Source organism: Harpegnathos saltator, unplaced genomic scaffold (genome assembly GCF_003227715.2).
Source record: "Harpegnathos saltator strain DR-91 unplaced genomic scaffold, Hsal_v8.6 scaffold100, whole genome shotgun sequence".
Taxonomy (NCBI): domain Eukaryota; kingdom Metazoa; phylum Arthropoda; class Insecta; order Hymenoptera; family Formicidae; genus Harpegnathos; species Harpegnathos saltator.
Window position 1 is genome coordinate 247,997 of NW_020229874.1, and position 26,352 is coordinate 274,348.

General features: G+C 44.4%; 1 protein-coding gene across 2 annotated transcripts; it reads right to left on the minus strand.

The window, feature by feature from the left end:
* Positions 1 to 185: 185 nt before the first annotated feature.
* LOC105182947 (uncharacterized) lies at positions 186 to 24,938 on the minus strand. Of its 2 annotated transcripts, XM_011140762.3 has the most exons (8): positions 24,370 to 24,938; positions 9,698 to 9,964; positions 6,489 to 6,755; positions 5,743 to 6,038; positions 5,004 to 5,305; positions 4,659 to 4,842; positions 4,378 to 4,556; positions 186 to 4,109 (listed from the first exon to the last, which is right to left on the minus strand). In XM_011140762.3, the coding sequence occupies exons 2-8, from the start codon at positions 9,858 to 9,860 to the stop codon at positions 3,659 to 3,661; spliced, it is 1,842 nt and encodes a 613-aa protein (XP_011139064.1). In that variant the 5' UTR covers positions 9,861 to 9,964; positions 24,370 to 24,938; the 3' UTR covers positions 186 to 3,658. The 2 variants fall into 2 exon arrangements, with proteins under 2 accessions (XP_011139064.1, XP_025153842.1); XM_025298057.1 differs by lacking the exon at positions 9,698 to 9,964 and having other exon boundaries at positions 24,370 to 24,937.
* Positions 24,939 to 26,352: the final 1,414 nt, after the last annotated feature.

Genomic DNA, 26,352 nt, shown 5'->3' on the forward strand with positions numbered 1-26,352 from the left:
TCAAATTTAAAAGAAGAAAACGATAATTCGCAAAGAATAATATCGTGGAACATGAATTTACTGCACAAATTTATATAAAAAAATAATTACTATATAACTAATTCTAACAAGTATATTCGATATTTTTTATAAAATTAGTCTTTTGCATGTGACTCTCTCTCTCTCTCTCTCTCTCTCTCTCTCTCTCTCTCTCTCTCTCTCTCTCTCTCTCTCTCTCTCCCTCTCTCTGTGTGCGAATTCCAATATTTTCAGCTCCACGACTTTAACATCAAGTGTGTACAAACGCACTGCATAACACTACACATTACACTAGACATTCTTTCTATCGTGAAAAATAAGATTATACGCGACTCCAAAATTTAGGAAATATGTATATATTATAAGCATACGTTCGTCGCATGTCTAATTTTGTGCAATAATGCTTTACAATTGACTACTACAGCAGCGATTATAAACTTTATAAATTCTTTATATATTCTTATCGGAAATTGCAAGTATAGTAAACGCTAATTACATACTATTATTATGCCAATATCTCTAATGCCTTATACACACACTAGTGTCTCAGACATCGCAAAGTTGCTCTCGACTTTAGATTCTTTGGCGACTTGGAGTATAATTCTGATGTTGTTTCCTTTATGATGTGCGCAGTTTTTCAATCTTCAACGTTAGATATTCTGGTAGTTGAGTCAGTGAAATAAAAATTCCAAAACGCTCCAAAATCCAAAATCCTGTGACCTTCAATTATGTATAACTCAACAACTATTAATGCTTCGGCGGTGAAACAGATCTATTTGATTTGATTTATATATAACTTGACATCTAGTGTCTATAGTCGGCATAAAATGCCCGAGACATTTCATATCTAAGGATTCTTTCAACTGTTCCCTCGAAAAGAACGTAAGATTTTACTATGTAATAGATGTCATGGTTCTGTAATCCTTCCCTGTTTTACTGAAACGCTGTATCCATACTGTAATTACGAACTATGTGAAATCGTTAATTACACACTTAAAACATCCGTACCACTTGAAATTAGAAATAAGGTCGAATAATTCTACTTTATATTACATAAATTATGTGTTATATAAGAATATATGAATCATCGTAATTATAACAACTTTTCTTTGTAAACATCCAAACTTTTTCCTACACTACTATTTGATTGCGATGGAGTAGGGAAAAGAAAATAGTTTAATAAAATCAGCGATTAAATTCTACGCGTGAATTAGGTGTGAATAAAGATTACGATAGTTATTGCACAGTATGTGAGAAGCGCTTTTAACAAGAAATAAGAGATAAGCAATGCAGACGGCAATCTTTACATTCGTATATTAAGGTAATTATATGTATGTATGTGTATGTGTTTGCGCGTGCGTGTATCAATGTTAACAATTTTTTTATTTTAGCACGCTCATATGTATCTACAATTGCGAGCGATCACGCAGAATAACATAATTCGCGTACACATGCGCGGAGATGTGAGAGATTACATTTTGCTAAATGTGCATTATCACAATGCGTTAAGTGCAATCAAAAATATTAGGTATATATGATGATGTATAATAAACATTAATCAACCAAAAAAGAAAAGATGATAAGTACCATTGCCACACGATTAGAATGGTTTCATGTTATTAAAATAGATCTGCAATGCTTTCGAAACACAAAGTACGAAAAGATTAAGTAATGGAATTTCTACTCTGTCATTAAATCCCTAAATTAAATATCTTGCAATTATCAATTTATCATAGTCCGCATTACATATTCTCTTCTAAGTACAACGAGTCTCTGTGCAATAACTGAGAAAATGATAGAAACTGGATTAACCCTTTGCATTCTCGAGTTGCTTGGTGCATTTCTCATTGGTCTCATTATTTTCGCGCGAGCAATAACGTTTTTACAAATAAATTCTTGCATACTACTAAAATATAATACCTTTAGGCATCTAATTGAAGACGAAGAGAAACCAATAAAAACTGACGCAAGATAAATTGCGAAATTCACTCTATAAATAGAACAAGAAGCGGGATATCAAAAGTGGGATCCGTCCAAAACTTTGACAATAGATAATTCTTAAAGGAACTCACTTGATAATCTGTCTCTCTTATTTCATTTATATAGAGTATGTGAATAGGTTTCACAATTTATATCTTGCAACAACTCCTATTGACTTTTCCTCACATCCGATATATTATACATCTGATATAACTTTGATAATTTATTTATTTTCAAACAATTTATTACCAAATCACGGTAAAACAGCAAAGGGTTAAACTCGCATATCAGATTCGTATATCGAGCTAACGTCATTTGTAGAGTCCATACAGTCTTTGTAAATATAGCGTATTATTAGATTACTCTCAAGAAAATTCAGAAAATAGACATTTACTATATATCTTTTTGTATGATTCATATTGTATAATACTAGAACGAAAGTCGATGAGCAAAAAGGTGAATACGGTGAAGCTAGCACAAACCTTTGTAGATTATTATTAAAATAGAACGATGATGAATGAGCGTTTCACTTTATACACGGCATTAATGTAGATCACATCAATTCCTACCAAGCTACAAAATTGGAATTATACTTCTATCTACTGGTTTAACACCAAACTATCTGCGTAACTTATCAATCGTCTTCTAAATCTCACGGATTATTAACATCAATTGAACTCTTATTTCACTTTAAATATATGTGGTTCTTATAGAAACCAACAAGTAAAGGCAACATTTTTAAAATCTTTTTCCTTATGAAATTAGATTCTATAAGAGCTTTCATAAAGTCGAGACGAATATCTTTCATACGAGTACTTTTTTCTTTCTTTTTACAAATCAAACGATATATCGATCGATCATCAATCGATCACCATTCCCGAGATTGGAGACGAGACAATCACCTCGTTGGATCGATACCTTATTACATCAAAATGCAACGAAATTTACACTTCTTACCGAGGAAACATCAGTAATATGGTGTGTAGTAATCTAGTATTGCTTTGCTAAATAGGAAAAATACCCGCGTGTAACATATCATAGACTTATTACAAGATCAATAATGTTAAACCGCAATAACGAATTCGTCCGAGAAAAACGTTACATATAAAAACGAGAAAATTTAAATGTGCCTTCAAAAATATATATTGGACTTTACCAAAACGTTTTTATCCCCAGAGATTTTAGCGCGACAAAAATTGAGAATTTTTATTATTAGTAAATTATTAACGCGATATCTACATTTCACATTTCGCATAAATACATTACGAAGAACGTTACCCTGACGTTTATGACGACCAACAATTCGACGAAAGGCACAACATATATAACCGTAACAAGAAGTAATTGTAAAATGGCACAGACTCGTCTCTATCGTTAAGCGCAATAAATTAAAAAGGCAATATAGACGTACTCTTACAACAACTAACACAAGAGCGATCAAGATTCTTGAACGACTTAAATTATGCGAGTATAGTCCAAAGGAGGATAGAAAAGACATCGATCAATTCCATATTTACGAGAAACAAGTGAATTTGTAAAATTCCTGCAATATCAGATATATTGTTTGTGGAACAAACAACCACTACCACCTCGTTGATTCAAACGTATATATACTATCAGAGACGAAACAGATTATCCATCCACACTGGGAACTCGTTGTTTAACTGTATCCGAACTGGACCTTGCGGCATTGGCAAAGCCATTTGATGATACGTGCATTTCGCTCGACGATACTCGGCGGATCGTTTACCCTTTGGTTACATTCATCGTTACCCATGCCGATGCTGCAGTTATTGTTCTGCCACTGACCGCCCTGACTTGTCTGATTATTACCTACCCACGAGTAAAGACCCAGTGCCGAGTCTACGGAGCTGACGCTGTCAAAGAACACGGGCGACGATGACTTCGAGTCGGGTTCCGTGATGCGTTGGTAGTTGTCAGAATCCAGCCCTAAACGGTCGAAAAAGTTCTCGAGCTGGGTGACCGATCGCGGCGGTCGGGAGGACAATTTGCTGGAACGGCCGTTATCCTGACGCCAATATCGGTCGCTGATGTCGGACTTTGATCTCAAGATCGGTCGACCGCGACCTTCTTTCCAACCGTCCGAAAACCTAACAATTGCAATCACAAGTTGTATATTATAACGAGAAACATATATCATCGTATCATATTGCCAATAATTTATCACACACGCATTATCATATATTATCATATCATCAAGTTATTGCATCAACTGACAGATGATGTAGAGACGGACTTGATATTCTCATTCTGAATTGTCTCACATGGACAGAATTATTGTCTCGGTAAACACCAATATTATAATTTCTCACTCAAACTGGGACATAATTGAAAAAGAAGAAGGAACGTCTGCAGTACCTCGAGTTACAAGTTGGACTGTAATCCGTCTGACTGTTGCTGCTCTCAGAATCCGGACTGTAGTGTCTCACAACGGACGGCGGCGTGCCGCCGACATAGCTGCCTTTTCTCGACCGATCCTTCTCTGTGGAATGTTGCGTGGACGCGCCACTATCTCTACGTATGTGACTCCAACAATCCTGAGAGAAACAGACATTTACGAAGTCAGAACCTAGAGAGAACCGCCCGGGTCTTTAACACCCGTACACTCTTGTCTAACCTAGGAGTCAGCTATCTTGTACCTGTATCCTAGGTGCTGGTTCGCTACGGTGCGTGCAATGCCCGGAGGAACCACCAGAGTCCCTCGCTGTCGCACCGTGACTCAATTTACTGGAACCCGACGACTTTTGTGTCCGTCCACCGGAGGATAACACACTGCTCGCATCGCCGCCACCGGATCCCAAGGATCGCCTAATGTGTCGGGAACTGAAATCGATTCACAACGCTGATTATTCATGGGGAGGGGGGAGGGGGGAGGTTCTCTCTCGCTGCTCTTTGCCGCGTCGTCGTGTTAAAAGTTCGCACTGCACTGCGCAATGTGAACGTGGCAATTCGCGCCAGTGCTGAAAATCAAGGACACGCCTTACCTGCGGTAACAAACGGCGTCACGCTTAAAACTGCGATCCGAATAATCTGAACTAGTTTCGCAGTCTGGGCAATTATTCGCAGCTTGATGGTGACCAGACTGCTTCGTGGGTAATTTCGTGGACGCGCGCGGCGAAAGTGACGCCCGGCGACGCGTGCTCGTGTGCAGATCGGGCAAGGACTTGTGGCATATCGTGTTCTCCACCGACTGCGAGCTGTTTGATTTCCTACCGGATCTCCCGGATGTATGCGAGTGCGAATTGCTTCTGCCGAACTTGAAGCGAACATCCTGCGGCGCGCAATGCTGCGGAACAAATAATACAACGGTACCGTCACAATGTGACGTTTAATAATGTGAAGGGAAGCGCGGCGCATGTATGTGTGTGTGTGTGTGTTTTTCTTGATAAAAATATAAAAACTGAAAAACGGCGCGTATATCGTGCGCATTCGTGATACGATTTTAAACATCGTTCGTCGATGATAATAATCCCGCCGTGCATGCGTATAATGCGCATAATGTGAGAGAGACAAGGAACTTGAATTGCACGAATGTCCGAAATATGAGATCACGCTACACACTTACCGTCGACATTATCATCACTCAGGTATATAAGATGCCGGGATCTTTCGTACTTCTTAACTTTATTTACTTCGGCAAAGTACAAACACGACTTTGCGAAAGATAAGCGATGGTGGCATTACGACGCGGGGCAGAGGTCGATATCGACGAGATTTCCTTACCAGCACACGATCCTCGTCTCGGCAGCCGGGCGAGAGACTTCCGGGCGAGTATCGGAATTTCTCTTCCCGCGGTACGCCGTTAGTTTGCGCCGTGGTTTGCGTCGGGTTATCCGGAAAGAATACATTCTCTTTGCTGTCGGTATTCAATAGCCGGCGCAGCTTCGTTTGCAACTGGTCGCCCCCGGTACCGCTCGGGGGCCCTGAAATTGTCCGCCTTTGGGGAACCGGAACCAAACGCGGACTTTTCGGTGGCAGCGCGGGTGGCAGTGTTTGTTGAGGGCTCAGGATCCCGTCTACTGCAAAACAAACAACGACAACTTTACCATTGTACGCTACTTCACTTGCACACAGAGAGATGTGGTTGGTATATGTATGTAATTCACGATGAGTAAATTGATTGATAAAAAGAGAAACAAAAATCGCGCGGCACTGGGGCAAAAGCGTCCACCTAAATAACGCGATATATCATCATCATTGCGAAAGCTCGATATTTTTCTTCATTCACTCACTTTGAAAATCGTTAAACAAACACGATATTGACGGTCGGTTCTCTTTCGAGCGACTCGTTGAAAGAGAAAGGGTTTAAAATCCCGGGCCGGGCGTCTCTCGGAGCAAAGACTCTCCACAGCTACAATCCTTTACGACTGGATTCGGGCGTGTAGTCCGGGGTTAACTATGTCGCGAGATCGCGCGCTTGGCATCCCCTAAGGGCTTAAGGGCTCTCTCGCGTTACGTGGGCGACTTACGTCTATCCTGTTCGTGACACGAGGCCCAGCAGCAGGGCGGCGTTAAGGGGGTTGGCATCTGCGACGGCGATGTCGGCTGCATAGAGCAGGTAGACGAGTTGCCGGCGCATTTCCGTAACAATCTGGGTGGCGCGCCCGGTGCGCTCAGCTGCGAGACCTGTAGGTGGCCGCTGTTCTTCAGCTCTTGCTTCCGATCCAACACGGTCTCGCTCTTCACGTAAAAGGCTTTCGTCTCCTGCAGCAGCTCGACGGCGCTCTTCCGCTTCCCTGCGACACACGCGAAAAAAAAAAAAGGCGGAACCGCCGTAAATAAACCGCCGCTTCCTGAAAGGAAATACCACTTCTAACCAGATTTCCGACAGAACAGACAGATCCCTCTCTTTCTTTACCCGATATCTGTCGGGTTAACGTCACGCGCGTGACGACGCGTAACACGAGGCTCCGCAGTGAACTCATTCGGATTACCGCGGCCCGCCCGCCCGGCTGGCTTTTTAGAATATTAGCTCTCTCGGCCAGAGCCTTTGATCTCATATTTATAGTGAGTTTAGTGGGTGTGCCGGAAGTGTCGCGTTTCTTTTTCTTTAATTGAGGACGCCTCGGCGGCTTAGGGCGAACCCGATTTTCCTCTTCATCCATTCCAATCTGTCATCCAGTTATAGCGAGTCGTTATCGCGGTACTTTAATCTTGTCTGCGTTTATTTACGATTTAGAAGCATCGCGCGCAAGTTTTCGAGACACTCGCGCAGAAATATAAGATCGATTAGAGCGACGCGGCGGTGAAAGTAAAATTCATTGTTCCGAGAATAATTGCCGGTAGAAAATATAGCTGTTTAATATTCAATTCGAGGCAATTCGAGCCGAGAAACACGGTGAAGTGTTAATGTGAGATGCGCTGGATGATGGTTATTGCATAGGCGTAAGAGGATCTTGCCGCCAATTAGAACGCTTTCGTACAATCTTACTTATACTAATTGGCAATTTGATGAAATCACATTCCGCGTAACTCCCCGTAAACCGGATACTCTCTCGATATGTACGGGCTCAATCTCGACGTGAGAAAGAGAGGAGAAAGACTTGAAATATACCGCACGAGGACTCGAGGATCCTAATTAAACAAGGAGAAATTAAATCAAAAGATTCCTCCTGATATATACGTCCGATATATTTCCGAGGGAGTTCGAAGAGCATTGGATGGAATCAAACGATCCGTTCGTCGATGCGTAATCGTAATCGGTCCTTCGCCTTCTGGCAGTCCGATCGTTCTCGTCCTGTCGAAAGTCGAGTCTATATCGAGGATGTATCTACGCGTGACGAATACACATGTGTACTTCTGCTACTAACGACCGAGTTTCTGCTACAACAGATTCATCATATTTCCTCGCGCGTGTCTCGTTGCGCGATCCAGCCTTCCTGCGCATCTTCGAGCGATCGCGTCATCGCGCGGACGCGGGCGCGGGCGCGGGGACACACGTGCGCGACGCTCGGTGTATCTCGGGCGCAAGTGCCGTGGGGCTACGTTCCACCAAGCAGAGGGCAAGTGTTAACGACGAGGCACGCCGTCAGCATCTGCGCCTTTTTCTCCTCTCCGTCTGTGTTTTCGCGGATTCTCGCGCTCGCGCTGGCTGATTGACGACACATGTGCCCGTCGTCGCGCCGCCGCCGCCGACGACGACGACGACGACACGCACATGCCGTCCCCGCGGCGAGAACAGATATCGCCGCTTCTCACCCCGCGGAGGGACAACCACCGACTGCGATAATAGCGGGGACATGGCGATAAAAAAGAAAGAGGGGAAAGAGAGAGAGAGAGAGAGAGAGAGAGAGCAAGAGAGAGAGAGAGAGAGAGAGAGAGAGAGAGAGAGAGAGAGAGAGAGAGAGAGAGAGAGAGAGAGAGAGAGAGAGAGAGAGAGAGAGAGAGAGAGAGAGAGAGAGAGAGAGAGAGAGAGAGAGAGAAAAGAGCTCAGAGACCAGAACGAAGAGCTACGTCAAGGCCGCGTATACGAGCACACATATGGCGAAATCTTGCATGTCCGGCTTGGAGTGCAAAAAGAGCGGACGGACTTTCGATAGTTTCACGCTCATAGACGGAGCGCGACGCGCGATTGCTCTTTTGTGAAAGATTGACTCTGATTGACCGTACGGTTGCGCGATGTACGAAATATCGGTAGTATTCCAACAGAAATTTACACAGAGCGAAGGATCGATTTCATTTAATTTGTAAGCAAAACCCGCTTGTAGAAATAGGAACGGTCGATCGTGCGATGATGAAATTACACGCGCGATACCGTCCTTCCGTCTGTTCGATAATTTCAGACACACAACCGGCACAGCTTCGAACTTGTAGCGGTGACATGATATGTGACGTGACTGCGAGGAAATGGTTGTCGCGATATTGTCCCATCGTGCTGTGAAGATATTTCGTACAAATCGAACGTCGATACTAATGTATTTTCGCGAACCCTTTCTTTTTTTCGTATTGAAAGATTCCATGATGACCAAAAGAAATCGGAACGTACCGATCTTCGGGATTGTGGACTAATATCGCGGGGTATTTACACGTGACGTGTTATCGCAACGTTGAATTTGTTGGCTCGAATCGCGCGACATTGCATTCGCTATAAATTGTCGAAACGAGGCTATCGCGGGCTATATCGACGTTTGTCCTTAATCGGTTGTAACGCGGTCTCCCACAATGAACGTTAATAATAAGTGACAAAGATAAGCCGAGCTGAATATAATAATGCTTTATCGGAATATAATAAACAGTATAATTCGAGTATATTGCTTATTATTTAATGTCGCTAACGAAAGGAAAATGCCCATCGAAATCGAAATGAAATCATCCATGATAAGCGGCTATGCCGCCCAAAAAAAAGAAAGAAAAGTAGATTGCCGATTTATCTTCGCTCTTATTTTTGACGGAAGGGCAATCGCATTACTCGTAAGGAAAAAAAAAAAAAACATATGCTCTTACTATGCTTTTGTCACATTACCTTAGATGACGAATAATGATGCGTGGTAGCAAACAGAGAAATTCACCAGTCATTCGTCGGTAAATTCACACAAGTCAGACACACTGCGTGTGCCATCTGACAAGAACGCGAACGACTCGAAACGCGCGCTTTTTCTTTCCCCGAGTAACAACAAGTACGTACTCCGAGGATGCCTTGACGCATCGATTCGCGATGCGTTCGATGCTGTTCCCTCACCTGTATGATCGGTATGCCGGTGATGATTCCTCACGTACGGCGGTGCAGGATGCCTGGCCTGCATGTCCCAGTAAGGATTCCGGCTGTTTCCGAAATTGTTCACTCTCGGCTGCTGCGAGGGCGATGATTGCTTGCAGGGCAACCGGGCCATGGCAGTCATCATTTTCTTCAGCGTTATCACGAGATCTAGACTGATTACTTCATCGACGTCCCATACAGTTTGTTACGCCGTCGTCTCAGCCCCATTTTCGAGCTATTGTCTATCGCCTGAAACCAGGTCGAAATGGGAATAGTCACGAGCCAAGTGCAAAAATGCATGAAATATGCATGTACACCGAGATAAATTCCATATGCGCAATCGGACAATTCTCACGACAGATACAGAGGAGAGGATGGGGCTAACTATTAAGAAATTTCGTTTGGAACGGAGAAATTAAGCATGCGGAGCTCTCGCTCGGGCATCGAGTGAGAAAGTACAAGTTCTCGCGCCTAGTTTAATATTTATCGAGCCGGCTGTATTCAATACAAACTCGGCATATCGCCGAGACCAGACGCCTTCCATTACCATAACACCGACTCCATAATGCAGGGCTACCTTTACAAAAGGATAAAACATACATACATACATACATACATACATACATACATACATACATACATACATACACGCACGCGCGCGACATCGAAGGAACACCTGTACGCCCCTTTATCGGATCTTGTTCTACCAATAGCCGTCCCAATTTACACGATCGCACCGAAAAGTGCGTTTTATTCGCGCCGCGGTAGCTCGCTACTTGATCTCTCGCAACAATACCGTTGAAATTGGTTAACGTAATCGCGCAAAAACCGTGGACCGATGAAAAAAGAAAAGAGAGCTTTTAAGATCTTCGTAGATCATTCACTCGTTATATCTATTTATATACGCGTCTCTCCGACACCGTATACAGGACGTATACAGGAGTAATTACGATCTTTACGATTCGAGATAGCCGATAACTCGATGTAATGAGAGTGAATTTCAATCCTAAGATACCGTACGTTCGCAGTTCGCAGCGTGAAGGGAACTTTTATCCAGCGGACGCTCGAATGATAACACCGATTTTCATCACACAATTTTAATCTTCGAAATTTTTATCCTTACCGCGAAATGCGAGATAATTTCGATTTTACTTCAATTCGTCATACACAAACAAGCACATACGCGTACAAGATTTTAGGTTAACAAAAATATAATAGAAAAATATATTTGCATTCGGTGACAAATTATGCATATAACTAGCAAATTTCTGTAAGCGACCAAGTCGGTCTTCCAAGAGATTTCTCGCGAAACAGAAATTTTTTAACGATCGTACGAACAGTAGCCAGACCGTTCCGAGACGGTCAGGGATATCGATATCCCCGATGAAATTTAAGCGTCCCACGCAGGTCCGAAAAGGCGTTCGGTTGGTGAACGGTATATCTCCCGCTGTTGAAACAGCGGGATCGCTCGACTTGACCGAGCAGCAAAAAGCTTGGCGGGTCCTTCTCCCGAGAGGAGCGCACGCATACCACGCGGTTCCACGTGCATGAGTGCTGTGTGCAATGTGCACGGATGCACATTGCACACAGTTTGGCGCGTAAGGCGACCGATAAATCGGCAAGTGCGCGTGTGTGTGTCCGTCGACGGTGCGTCCGACGAACGGTATTCGTCCTTGTGTGAAAGCGTGTGAGATGTCCTAACTGCACGTGAGATAATACGTGCGCACGCCGCGACAGGGACGCGCATCGGCGATTGTTGCATCGCGCGTGTGAGTATTCGCGACTCGCGTGCGGGTGAATCAACACCGGCCGCCGCCAATCATCGATCCCGTGTTAATCGTTGCTCAATGCGTCCGCGTCCGCGTGACACTTCCGCATATCTCCGCGTAATTTTCCGCGATTTGTTTGAGATCTCGCCGCCCGGTGAAAATCACGTTGAATTAGAACGCACGAGATTACGCGCGCGAATGGTCAATGAATGTTGCTGTGGACGTGACGAAACTTGGAAAAGGCAGGATCTCGCGCGCGCGCGCGCGCGATCGCGGAGATGTAAAATTTCTATCGACGTCAATAACGTAGAGGTGATTCTGCGCCGAGTCTCTAACCGAGTTTTCTCTCTCTCTCTCTCTCTCTCTCTCTCTCGGAATGTACGCGTGATGATCCATAGACACGCGGTGGGATGAAGAACGTCCTGTCCGCTTTATCGCACACCTACGCGCGATTGCACGCTCACATGCACTTGCCTCCGTTGATTGTTTGCATAGACTGTGTCTGCTAGACAGTCGGCCGAACGGAAGCTGCTGCCTACAGAGTTCTGCAGACGCCGAACGTACGAATGCACCTTGCTTAAATCGCTGGCTACAAATGTCGAAGGAATCAAACAAATGTTGAGAGAAAAATTTTTGGAATAACAGATCACATTAGTGACGAGTATCTCGACTTTAAATTTCTTTGAAGTAGGCAGGACCAAATCGGCAGAATCGAAACACACCTATTAAACTTTTTAGTACTTATTTTGTGCTAATTTGTGCTACTAATAAAAATTTTGTACCTCGTGCCGTTTTGAAAAAAATCGTGCCGCTGCTACCTTCATATGAAGCCAGCAGGACCACAACAAAAAGTAATTTAAAATTAAAAACAAGTACATAAATAGAAAGAGCATAATTTGTGCTAATTTGTGCCATCAGAAAGAAGTTCATATTTGCATTCAGTTTCAGAAAAACAACACTTATTAAATTAAAACCCAGAAATCAATTTGAAACGTCAGTATCCGTTCTTATGAATAGACTCGAACCGCAACTCTTGCAACAGATACCGTTTATTTTGTGCTACTAAAATATGTAATTGGAGATTTTGTGCCCACGGCATTTTTACAAAAAATCATCCAAGAACCAGCTTACACTCAAAAGTAAAGTGCCACTTGTGGTCAGCAGAATCCAGCCGCGACTTTTGCAAAAGATACCGCATATTAGCAAAACATATTAAATCAAATATAAAAATTATACCGGCATTATTAATATATGCGAAAGAAAAATAAATTTTTATTTCTAAAACTTATTGGACATAGTTAAAAGTTTTTTGCCTATTTTTAACAAAATTAAGTCTTTATTTAAAAACCCCCACACAATTTAAATAGCCTATTCACAACAAAACAACCACAATCTGTTAATTACAAACTGTTAATTACAAACTTAAATGTCACAAAATATCTGACATCTATTGCAAAAGTCGCGGCCGGATTCTGCTGATAACAAATGGCACTTTACTCTTGAGCGTAAGATGGTCCTTGAATGGTTTTTGTAGGAATGCCGCGGGTACAAAATTTGCAGTTACATATTTTAGTAGCACAAAATAAGCGATATCTTTTGCAAAAGTCGCGGCTAGATTCTGCTGATAACAAATGGCACTTTACTCTTGAGCGTAAGATGGTCCTTGAATGGTTTTTGTAGGAATGCCGCGGGTACAAAATCTGCAATTACATATTTTAGGAGCACAAAATAAGCGGTTTCTTTTGCAAAAGTCGCGGCTGGATTCTGCTGATAACAAATAGCACTTTACTCTTGAGCGTAAGATGGTCCTTGAATGGTCTTTATAGGAATGCCGCGGGTACAAAATCTGCAGTTACATATTTTAGTAGCATAAAATAAGCGGTATCTTTTGCAAAAGTCGCGGCTGGATTCTGCTGACCACAAGTGGCACTTTACTTTTGAGTGTAAGCTGGTTCTTGGATGATTTTTTGTAAAAATGCCGTGGGCACAAAATCTCCAATTACATATTTTAGTAGCACAAAATAAACGGTATCTGTTGCAAGAGTTGCGGTTCGAGTCTATTCATAAGAGCGGATACTGACGTTTCAAATTGATTTCTGGGTTTTAATTTAATAAGTGTTGTTTTTCTGAAACTGAATGCAAATATGAACTTCTTTCTGATGGCACAAATTAGCACAAATTATGCTCTTTCTATTTATGTACTTGTTTTTAATTTTAAATTACTTTTTGTTGTGGTCCTGCTGGCTTCATATGAAGGTAGCAGCGGCACGATTTTTTTCAAAACGGCACGAGGTACAACATTTTTATTAGTAGCACAAATTAGCACAAAATAAGTACTAAAAAGTTTAATAGGTGCGTTTCGATTCTGCCGATTTGGTCCCGCCTACTTCAAAGAGGTCGACTTTAATACACTATCTTTCCTTACATTGAGAAAAATAGCATTCCATTGTCTGAGAAAAGCGATTATTCAATTTATTTTCCTTCCTTTAGGAATATTATTATCCCGAGCCGATATAAAGAATAAAAGATTGTGCGGAGAATGTTCGCGTTTGCTTTCTGCGATATAGAAAATGAGAACCGGCTGTTCACTATTCATACACGAGAGGAACGTAAATCTCACGTGTTGACTATAAGGAACGTGTCGTCCCAAACTTAGCGAACCACCTTTCACCTATGGATGCACCGAGCGCATCCATCCGGAATCAATTTTTCCTTAGCTGGTGAAGAAAATGTCGAGGCCGGTCACCGCACGCCAGCTTTCATCAGTTTTCGCGACGCTGAATATTCTCGGCGTAGACCCTCAGTTAGCGTCGAGTGGTTTTCAAATTACGAACCTATCCGTTTAACGATGAATGATGACTCGCTCATATGTTTGTATTTTCGGAATTTTTCTTCTAAAAAATTGTCCTGTTATTCACGAAAAATCATGATCTACAGGGCTGTTTTTTCCCCTCACGAACGGGATAAAGCCCGCCTTTAAACCGCCTCGTGTTGAAGGCATTATTCTTTATCTTCCTTCGACATGCGATGAATAACGATGATACAATGACGCTATCATCACGGAAGCGTTTACGACCAAGTAAGCCAAGTCCTTAGATGTAAAAGGTGCCATTGGTAGGTCCAGAACATCCCGTGCTTCAAATGGACGCATTAAACTCGTGTAGTAATCGCGGGAAAAACGTCGAGCCCAGCAATATCGGGTGTATATACGCGTCAGGCGCGTAAACCATCGACGGATGCGCATCGAATGAATCCGCCTGGTCAACATTTTATGGTACGCGCGCCAATTGACCTACATTGTTACGTGTCGCAGGAAGAGAGAAAGAAGGAAGGAGGGAGGGAGGGAGGGAGGGAGAGAGAGAGGCAAGGAAGGAAGAGAGACTGGGCCTGGGGCTAAATTAGCAGGAGTCCGACGTGGGTGACGCACGAGCGTGATGGTGACTTAATTAGCCAATTACCAACGCATAGAGTAACGGCGCGGTCGGTGGTCTTAAGCGGCGAATAGAGAGAAATGTCGCGCGCGGCCGAATTGGTGCGCCCGGTTCCGAGGGCGCGTATCCCGTGCGCTATCCAAATCGAGAGAACAAGGCAAGATCGAAACGTCAGCTTTATCCTTAAACGGCGCGGAAGGACTCGCGACCCGCGTGGACGCGCGCACGCGTTTTCACCTAGGCTCGACACCACCATACTCGCTAAATCGAGAAGTAGGGTGGAATCGGAGAAAAGCTCGATGAGACGCGCGCAACGATCGTTATAGTGAATTAATTTAGCATCGAAATTGTGACGATACTGTATCTTGGAACGCGTCATTCGCATCCCCCGCCCACGCGTGGCTTCCTGCCGAAAGAGAATATTTCCTTCATCGAGAATATGCTCGAATAAAAAAAGTTGTCACAGTTTGAGAAATTACTGTTACGCATCGGAGCAAGATTATCGCGTTTGCGTTGTATTCGAAGCATGCGGAATTCTCTGGCACATGGCAGAGATGAATTTTTTTTTTACAAAACGGAGGAAGAGAGAGAGAGAGAAAGAGAGAGAGAGAGAGAGAGAGAGAGAGAGAAAGAAAGACACACGTCCTTTCTCCTTTCGCCTGTGTCTCGAGATCGCGTTAGTTTTTATGACTTTTGCATCCTCCGAGAAAGAAGCTTGAAATTTGTCGACTGCAGGATAAAAACATTTGCGGCATGTTAAAGAGCGAAATAAATCTCGCGGCGGCGGCGGCGGCGAAGAGCTTGCGTAGTGAACGAGGGGCTCTCGCGAAACGAATTGCGCGTCGCTTCCGCTTGAAACTTTCTGATTATTTGCCACGCGTAATAAAACGCTAGCCTACCATATCCAACAGCTAGCAGCGGAGCGGCAGAGGAGCAGGATGCGCCCTCATCGTGTCTAGTTCCGCATAATTTCCGCGGCCAACCAATGATTCGCCGTAAACAAGTACCGCATACGCGCACACGACTAAATGGTAGTAATTGTTTGTTATTTCGTCCGTGTTCCGCGAACGAATTACACGAATTACGTTGAGGATAGAATCGGAGGAGAGACGTACTGTTTTTCCGAAAGAAACCGCGTCTCCTTCCGTATGTCGCGGATTTCCGTACTCTGGTGTCATGACAACTAAAGGGAAACGAAAGTAACAATCGTTATAATCGCGGGAAAAATGGGATATTTCTCCAGTTCTTTTTCCAGCGGCGACGACGACGACGTTCGGACATGTCGCGGATAGAGACTCGTCGTCATCTCCTATCAGTTTATTGAATGAGAAGAGCGGTTCTGGAAATAAATTCACCGCGCCGCGCAACTGAATAGAATGCCATCGGTGTACACGTGGATACTCGTAATGACCTTCACGCTCAAGGAAATGCTTATGACGTAAAATGTATCGGTTTTTCTGTCAGAGATTTCCGGTTTTGTCCGGGCCAATATCGAACAAACCTACCTGGCCGCCGACTGACTGACCGACCGACCGACCGACCGACCGTGGCCACGAGCATAGTTCCGCCGTCGGCTTCATAGTCACATGACACAAGGGTGTTCCGTTCACTACGTACGACGGCGCAGTTATCTTTTCCGGTTTCATCTGGCGATGCAGTTCGCGAGTGTTCTTCAGTCGAGTTTAAATCCGCTACAAATACAAATATCGTTTGAGAAACGTTCGAAAAATTCACTTTTTCTTTCTATTAAGTCAACAAAGAAACGCAAGATTACGACGTTGTGGAATTGTCATCCCGAGTTAAACACGCAGATACTGCTTCTCTTTCTTCCCTTTCCCTTCCTCCTCCTCCTCCTCCTCCTCCTCCTCTTCTCCTACCTTGATAAACTTGCAACTTCAAGAATGATATCTCGGTTAATTAATCGCTGTCGCTAAGTTCACCAAGAGATAGCTTTTATCGCGAATTTGCAAATTAAAAATTTTATCAGACGAGTAAAGTTTAATTAACCCCTCTATTACGGGGAAGGGGGATGTATTCATATTACGCGAGCCACCCTGAGATACACAAAACAATCAAACATTACCACTTTTGGCAATAGTTTCCGTCAATTCTACTTTTTATGTTTTACGCTGCTTTTTATGCTCGTTTTTATGCTTATAAGAAACTACGCAAAACTATGCAAGTAAAGTACTGAAATTTTACCCCCCCCTTTTTTTTTATTAATATATTGACGTATTGCTAACTTCATAGACACGAGCCTTTGAGCTGAGCGCACCTACCCTACTAACCTTCGCCACGCACAGATAAAGGTTAAAGATATCTTTTATACGTCACACTATATAATGACGTCGATGCAACCTTACGTTTATATGTTCCAGTTCTATGACACGTGTCGCTTGCCTTGTTACGTAAAACCGCAGTAGGTCCCTTGCGTCACTCCACTCGCTCTCGCCTACCTACTATTAGCATCTCTCGCACCGATGAGTTTTCAATAAAAATAAAACGTTAGGATTTTCTCTTTCATTTTGTGTTCATGAGTAAACATGTTAAAAAATTACGCTGGAGGGGCATCTGTTGTGTTGAAGAAAATAATGAACGCGAGCAACGAGCACCTGATGCGAGAACCTTGAAATGAAAGTTTGCGAACGAAGTGTCGGCGTTATTAGCGGATATTTTATATAAAGGCCGTATTGTATCGTTTAATTATACGCACCAAACTCACTGCTATCGCAATCACGGCGCGCGCGCGAATTTATTAATCGTCAAAAATACGGACGTGGGTATCGGCTGACAAAATATATACACGTTACTCTCAATAACCGGTTAATTACGGGCGACTATCTCTCTCATTTCCCTTCTCTCTGTCCCGGAATTTATTCTACCCATTAAACTAGACGAGGGAAATTTTGTTTCTGTTTGCATACAATCCCACAGCTATACCGCGGATCGATACACACCACTTTCTCTGCCACTCGTCCGCGCGCGCGCGCGCGCGCTATTTCCATTTCGCTTTTGACATTGAATTCAGGCTCAGGCGGGTTCCTGAGGAACAATAGACCCCCGGAGCCGCTAGGAGGGACAAAGAATGTAGACAAAATCTATACCTGCGGCACCGAAACGACTAGTAACCAGATTGTCTGGAGTTGTCTACGTGCTCGCTAGATTCACAAGTCTGAAGATTACTCATGCGTTCATTTATAAACCGACATATCTAGCTCGAGTTCAATCGATTAAAAAGCATTTTCTTTTTAATCTCGGTGTACGCACTTATTCTCACACTCAACGACATTCTCGCAAACCAAGTTGTTCCGAGCTAACAGACGTGTGTATCGCGATAGTTATATTTGTTTACCGCATCTCTCGCAATTCAAACTTGGGTTGGGCATTAAAGCAAGCAATAAAAGTCAATCTGGCAATTAACGTGTCAAACACCGTGCAAAGATCAATCTTGCACCGCTCGGTCGCGTCTATCGCGCGAATTCTCGATCGAGCTTACGATTCGCGGCGTCGCTTCTTCCGGGCGGCTCCAACGACGCGCGACATCGTCCCGGTTTCGGGCTTCGAAACCATCTCCAGCGCGCTTCGCTCTCGAAATGTTTTCACAAAGTATACCAGGAACACAGCCAGCCGTATCTCCCGTGTTTTGAAACGCTCTCGCGCGGCTTGTACAAAAGGCCGTCGTGGAAAACCGGTAGGGAAAATGTCACGGCCTTTCCTGGGCGCCCGATGCCCGATAGCGATTGCGCACCTACACGTCGACATAGACGAGCGCATGTCGCGCAAGGACCTGCCCGTTTCGGGTAATCGACACGTCGAACCTAGGAGATTTAACGATTGGATTTTAGTGGCCGTCCAACACGTCCTTCATGCCGTCGTCCTGTGCATAAGGTGCAGCAGCAATAACACATCCCTTACCTCTTTGGATATATTTATAACATCTCGTTTTACATACTTTTTCTACTCTTTGTTAACAGCCGGACATATCGATAGTGTTCTCTCGACACCGGTTTGTAACCGGTATTTACCCATACTCTATTCTTGATAAAATTTAAGAATCAAAAAGTGTGCCTTCAGGGTCGATTACGATATTTGTCGAAAACGACGACACGTGACTGGCAAAACGTTTGTAACGTTACTTTGAAGAAGAAAGTCCTCCTTGTCACACAATGTATATAGTCAGTCGATCCGGTCTATGTCTATGCGTTTCGTGCGTGAGAACAGCGGCAAAATTCGGCAGCGAATATTCGAACGTCGATACTTCAGCTGCTCGTGGCTTCGATGTGGGTGCCGGATGCGGAACCGCTATCAGTGGCGCGAAACGTTAATAAACGGGGACGAGCGCTGCCGATGGAGGTTCAGATTATTTTTAAGTGGGTACAATATGCGCGGATATACTACTAGGAGGCAGCATCTGCGGTGCAATTTACACGCGCGCAACGGTGTCAGCGAAGCGTATCGCGTTGGAAAGCCAGCTGCTCGCTCTTCCCCCCTGAAGTTCCGGATCGCTATTGAACGTCGTTTTTCCGAATGTATCGAGCATTACGCGAATATCGGTTCTGCGGGGAACCCGATTCGATGTGGATTATCGTTATTATTCGGAGTTATGGTAAACAGGCTCAGTCTGTTGCAAATGTATCACTACCTAATCCTTTCCGCGTTTCCAACAATAAAACATCGCTGGTTAGTTTGTCAGGCAGACACGTCGTATTGTCTCCACTACGTGAGACAACATAACTTATTACTGTATAAAAATTTGCTTCTCGGCACTACGAGAGGAAGAGAAGAGTAAATTAAGAAAAAAATTTGACGATTGTACACAAGCAGCATCGTTTACATTTCGATATGTTGCGAAAGCAACGTAAAAAGAAATGAAAAACATATCGAACCGGTATCGAAGGTGTACACGCCGGGCTTCAAAACGCTTTGTGCATTTTCTTTGGACGTAGTTTGGAACGTAGCAAATGTCCAATGAGAGAATTAAACTTCTGGAAATTTTTCATCAGAAACTAGTACTCTCTCATTCGACCATTGACTGCGCTTAGAAAAAGAAGTCGAACATCGAAAAAGAGTTCAAACCGCTTTGAGAGAGAGAGAGAGAGAGAGAGAGAGAGAGAGACCCTGTGTACGATATTCAATACTGTAAATGCGTGTGTTTTAATAACCAACTACTTTTTGCAGACAGCGTTGTACGGACACATCAATGTGTAATACCGGCGATCGCCGGTGCGATTGCGCAAGTCCAAGGAAAAGACATCAAAGGAGGACAAGGAGGACTTTGGAAACCGGAGGGAAATCATAATTCCCGAGTCCGCAATCGCACACGTGACCGTGTCGATATTACGAATGTAATTAGGAGCGCATGCGTTAGCATAAAAGTCGGTCATACTCGAAATCTTATGTGACCATCAGCGCGCTTCCGGTCCCATATATAGCAAAGAGGAAAAGAAAGAAAGAGAGAAAGAAAAAAAGAAAGAAAGAATCGCGGCGCGAATAGGTTTTCATGTTGAACCATTTTTAACGCCTCGCAATGCGCAACACGTAACAATAATAGGTATACCGTAATCGGTACGTACCGAGGCGCGTAGGCGGGATGAGAGAGATGCACCTTGTTTAAGAGGCTAGCGGTTTTCCTCACACGTTCTCATGTGAGAATCACCATGTACAGCGTACAAAGAGTAAGATGCCAGGATAATGCGCGGCCACATTTTGCGCTCGATTAAAGGCTAATGCCAAGGTCCTCTGTCTCTCTTCCATCCATCTATCTCTCGACAAAGGGTGAAGTCATCGCTATCGAAGTACGAAGCGTTACATTTTTTTATCGTGTGCGATTTCAGTTCCTTACGGTATAGATGATGAAATTGATCGCCGCGAACATTAACGATACGCGGCTTTCGCTCGGACAAAGGTTCGTGGTGCCGATGTTCTGGCCGAAATGATCGACGTTCAATTTGAGAAGAAGCCTCCGCATCTCGCGATCGCGCTCCATTTTCAGGGGTATGGTATCATTGTAGCGAGCACGATCCGAACAGGATCCTACGTTCGTGAAAACGAAAGGTGGTTGTTTTCTACCTGACCTCTACTACCTTGCTCAGATGCGTGACTAATATTTCTATTTAATCGGATCTTAACGACACCGAGACAGACAGGACATTCCGCTTGACTCGACTGTAAAATATAGTAGAAATGACTAATTGAAGCTAATTTAGGAGACATCTTTTTCATTTAGCCTGTAAACGACGACGAGAAACCATATCGGTTCGTCGTTAATTCCCTAAAATTCGAATGCCTGAAGAGTTATTCTAGAAATCTCCGACTGCTCATTAGTCACACAACACATCGTGATCCCGAGCTGAGCGATAGGAGAAAAGAGAAGATTATATTCATTTATATTGCCGAGACGACGGTGAAGGAAGAGAGGGGGAATAAAAAGCAAACGACGCCACGACGTAACGTCAGACGTAGCGTCGGTTATCGCGTTCATTCGGGATAAATTGCACGAAAAACTCGAGATAAAGTATAGCGACGAGAGTCCGAGAGAAAAACAATTTTATCGAGATTCGGGGGATGTCCTGTCGAGAGAAGCGCGACGGCGACCCGGTCTAAAGTTAAACGTATACACCACTCTCCCCTCGTTGTTCGCTTCGAAACCCGACGAGCGTCCTGCGGGTGCTCCGTCGCGAGTGCGATGGCAATCGTAAGAACTTTCCGCGTACAACACGCGACACTATTGATTAAAGTGAAACTCGAGATTTAAAGCGTGTTCGCCGCTGGTGCATTAATTGTGGCTGTGTGGCTGTGGGCGGACCGATCGGATCAAGAAACGCGAGGAGCCCGTCCAAGTTTCTAATCGCAGGAGATATAATGTATTCCCGCTGCCATCGTGAGCAGAGTAATAATCTTTATTCGTTTGCTTTCTTCACACTCTCTTCGTCGATATTACCAAGTTAGACTCCATTTCACATCGGAGAAAATCCCTAATAATCACACTCCGTAAGATCTCTGCCTCCGAATATATCTTGAGTATATTTTGAGCGCGACAAAGCATTATGACCTCACATTATCGGACATAGACAATCATTATCGTATATGTTTCGATAAATATCGGTGGATAATATAGTGCAAATTTTATTGGGGAATTTTATTGGCGATTCTCACGTTGAGGCGGCGGTGGTGGCGGCGTGACGCTAACATTGGATGGCGACGACAACGGAGCAAGACAGAGGCGTCTAATAGTTCAATTAACTCGAGTCTACCGAGTAATATGAATATTTAAGTGAGACGATACTGAAACGGGAGCGCGTAAGCAACGAATCTAAATATGTGACCGCTCGTGTCTCCGAGCCGTGCCATCCGTGCCGAGAGAGTACTGCCTCTCGCGCGTACTCACGTATTCGCGCGTCACGAAATAGATTTACAAACGCTTCTTATCGCGTTTGAATTGCCAGACGCAGATACGCTCGCATCGGCATTTCGATTGATGGTACTCATGAACGTAGATTAGAATGTAGCTACTACGAGACGATGAAATCGAGATTGGTCCAGAGAAAACGTCAATTCCTAACGATACGATGACAATGCGCTACTTTATATCGATATATACGTGTGCCCGTTAGTTGGTAGTTAGTTGGTAGCAACTTTCTGTTAAACCGTTTCCATTCTGACGATGCAGAATAAACAATCACGTACTAAACTGATATGATATATATTAAAAAGACAGAGATGTATCGTACTGGCTTAATATCCCATCTTTTACACGCATCGCCAAAATTAAAAAGATAATCGCGAATGAAAAGTTGCCAATGAGTACGCGTATCAAACAAGAGCTGCAAAGCAGCAAAAACTCAACTATAACAAGATAATTTCTTGCGATGCGGGAAAGATCGGCTGGGCAAGATGCAGTAGGAAGTTTCTTTTGTAGTCAAAATCCGTCATTAGAATGCGTATAATAGCAGTAAACCGTAGTTCGCCGCATAGTGGAAAATAATTGGCTTGCTGAGGTCAAGTGAAATGCGTTAGAACCAATGAAACCCGGTTAGCAACCGTTGGAATAAAAATACTGATATTAAAATAAATTATCATAGTACGGCATTACATTGTCGCGATGTAGTATTAGTAGTATGTCAAATCTTTCCTAAAATAAGTAGCTCCAAGACGGCTATGTGTTTATGCACCGTAAAGCTTCCGAGTTCTTTTTTCCTTTCCGCATTCGGCCTGTGTGTGTTTCGTATTCGCATTTTTAGCCTGCTTTAGGCATGCAGGAAAAAGCGCAAAGCGCGCTCGTATAATGTTCTATGGTAAATATGCATGAAAATTGAATCTCTCGTTGAACGCTCGTTGAATGCCATTTCATACACAAATGCGTCAAATATGTCGTTCAATTAAAAGCAACTGATAGCACCGCAATTTGCCCTAAATAAATATGCGCTTCAAAGTTCGTCTTAGCCGCTAATTTCTCGAGAAATTTCGAGTCCGATCTCAACGATAATTATTCGCTTCCAAAATATTTCCAAATACTGGTGATTGATTCAAGTTCTGACGCATATAAATCTATATTGGCAACAAACCGTTAATGAAGTATCACGAATATTAGACATAATGTCCACGGCATACGTAATTTTAAGGCTCTAAAAAATCTATCAATATTAGAATGAAAGTAGACCGAAATGTATCAAATATATTTCAGCGCGTTTGAATAGCTTCGTGTAATATTTTTATACGATCAGCTTTTCCCACGTACATATTTTTCAACGTAAACATATTCTGCGTGATTAGATACATCCCATTATCTTTGAACGATGGGATGCTTCGATAAATCTATAGCGAAACATTTCAATGATATATAATTCGCTTTTTCGATCCATCTCTCAAACCTAGACAATTCGAGTCTCGAACGAAAATAAATGTGAATCAATATTCAGCAACAGCTGATACGTTCCATTTGCCCGATGCTAGCAAATATTGCGGATATTAATCGCGACAACCCCCGTCACATTACAATCGCTAAATATTCCAAGCTCAATTCCACGAGCAATGAAATAACCGCCGACAGGAGCAATGAAGTGCGGAGCACTCGCGTTGACTTCGCGTCGCGCGATCGGCCGCGATTAACCTTTAAAAGTAAAACGATAACGAAGAAAACGACGATGCAGAGCCGCCGCTCCGAAAGCAGAAAAAAGACAACCGCGATGCCACATACACCCGTACATTTCCAAATGCGTGCGAATTCGCGCGTGTGGTCGCAAACACGAAACAAGAAGGTAGTATACGCGTGTATCGACAGACTCGACCGTTCGCCCGACGACAGAACAGGATGAGAGAGAGAGAGAGAGAGAGAGAGAGAGAGAGAGAGAGAGAGAGAGTGAGAGAGAGAGAGAGAGAGAGAGAGAGAGAGAGAGAGAGAGAGAGAGAGAGAGAGAGAGAGAGAAAGAGAGAGAGAGAGAAGACAGGTACTCACAATTGATGCTGCAGCGTCAGCATAGCAGCGCTTTCGGGAAAAGGGTTACGGACGCGTGCGTTCGCGCGAAGACGATACCGTGAAGAGCGCACATTCATACGTGGCTGTCCTGGCCAATGACGACAATGTATCCTAGGAAGTTCGCGTTGTATTGTGCGTGTAATCGTGTCAAATGACGATGAGATTTTTCACGTCCGGGCCGGCGATAATAACGACACGCGTTTAAAATGCATCCGGCACTCCACCGCCTGACGTCGCTCGCTCTGACACTGCGTGTGTCGCGACCTACGCGAAGCAAGCGTAGCGACGTTTTAACGCGACGGCGACGATGACGACGATAACTACTGCGACGTCGACGACGACGTCGACGACGACGACGACTGCGATATTACCGCGTGCAAGCGCAAGAGTCTCCGTGTACGATGGGTCGCGCGCTCGCGCTCGCGCTCGCAATCGCACTCATCGATACACCGCGACAGAACGCTTTGACATAATATAACCGCTGACCCCACAGGCCCCCCCGCGACTGCCCGCTCTTGTCGATTCCGACCGTTCGCTCGCGACGCGATTCAACGGCTGCGCTCCTCGCGACAAACTGGTGGGGGAGGAAACGTAAGCCATGAAACACGGAGCAATGTGTAGATTGTGGTGTCGGTAGTAAGAATCTTCCTGATCGGTTTTAATTCTGGTTCAATAAACGGCTCTGAGCAGAACTATTATACTCTATCTCCTACGCCAGTACGGAACGGTTACGAAAGTAAAAGAAAAACAGGGACAACGCGTACGCAATTCCCACGATCAAAAATATGCGTAATTATAGGAACCACATCCGCCATGGAAGCGAACAAAAGACTTTTTCTTCCTCTGATCGGTCAGAGAGAAACCTGAAAGCGGCCGCCGGGGTCGATTACGCCGGGACGCTTTATCTGCTGAATTCCGACGCGCCCCCTGAGAAAATGTGTGCACACTACATCCGTCCTGACGGTAACGGCAAAGCGTGCACGGTTCTTGCTCATTCTACTTCCCCTTACAAGAGATAGTAAGTTAGACAAGCAAGTGCGGGCCCGAAGTGGCGCCGGCCGAGGAGGAGAGGCCACCGGCTCGTCGGAAGCCGCCTCTTCGGCCGCCTCGGGCCCGCCTTCGACGTACCGGTGGGGATGGGTGGGAGAGGGGGTAAAGCCCTCTCGCCCACTCCGGGCGTCGGTGATGGTAGGGAGAAGGGGAACGAAGACCGATTAGGGCCGAGCCTCGCTCCCCTGTCCCCTCCCTACCCACCCAGTAGGGAAGGGGGAAGGCGGGGGCGAGGAGAGAGGGCGGGTGTCCTCTCTCTCCTAATTAACACCGGAAGGCCAACCCGGCCGGACATCCGGCACCACGCCCTTGACTCCCAATCTGGGAGGGGCGCGGTACTTAGGCGTGGGGCTCCATGAGAGCCCTGGGGCCGGGGTGTCAGGGAGGGAATGCAAGCGTAGTTCCCCTGACTCCTCCCACCACGGTCCGAGCGGTAGGCACCCCGCAGGGGTTTTAGTCGGTAGAAGTCCGCGACATAACCTCCGCCCTCTCCAAGGGGTGGGGGCATCCATGAAAATTTCCCCTGCGTGACCAAAAAAAAAGAAGTTAGACAAGCACAGACGATCAATCGCTGCTCTCCGTTTTTGTCGCACCACCGATAAGCGTACGCGCGGCAGGAGGAGGCACGAGGCGAGTCAGAGGCATATCTTATCGCTAAGTCAAAATCTCTCCCATTTTGCCCTTTCCCAATCTCACCTCTCACGCAACGCACTGCCCGCAATTCGGGAAGAAATATTTCGAGACCGCGCAGAAAACTTCTAGCAATGACACAAAATGAGTAGGGTAGCTGGTAGGGGTGGCCATTTTTATAATATTTATATACAATTTTTCCATTTTTTTATTCGATTTTCTTCATTTATATTTTCAAAATCAATGCGAAAATGTAGGGTCATCTACTATAACTTAATTATT

Coding starts and splice junctions, on each gene's coding strand:
- LOC105182947 (XM_011140762.3), bottom strand. CDS start 9,860: ATGATGACTGCCATGGCCCGGTTGCCCTGCAAGCAATCATCGCCCTCG. Junction 6,039..6,488: donor GTGTCACGAACAGGATAGAC/GTAAGTCGCCCA, acceptor TTTGTTTTGCAG/TAGACGGGATCCTGAGCCCT. Junction 4,110..4,377: donor AGTCCAACTTGTAACTCGAG/GTACTGCAGACG, acceptor TGCAATTGTTAG/GTTTTCGGACGGTTGGAAAG.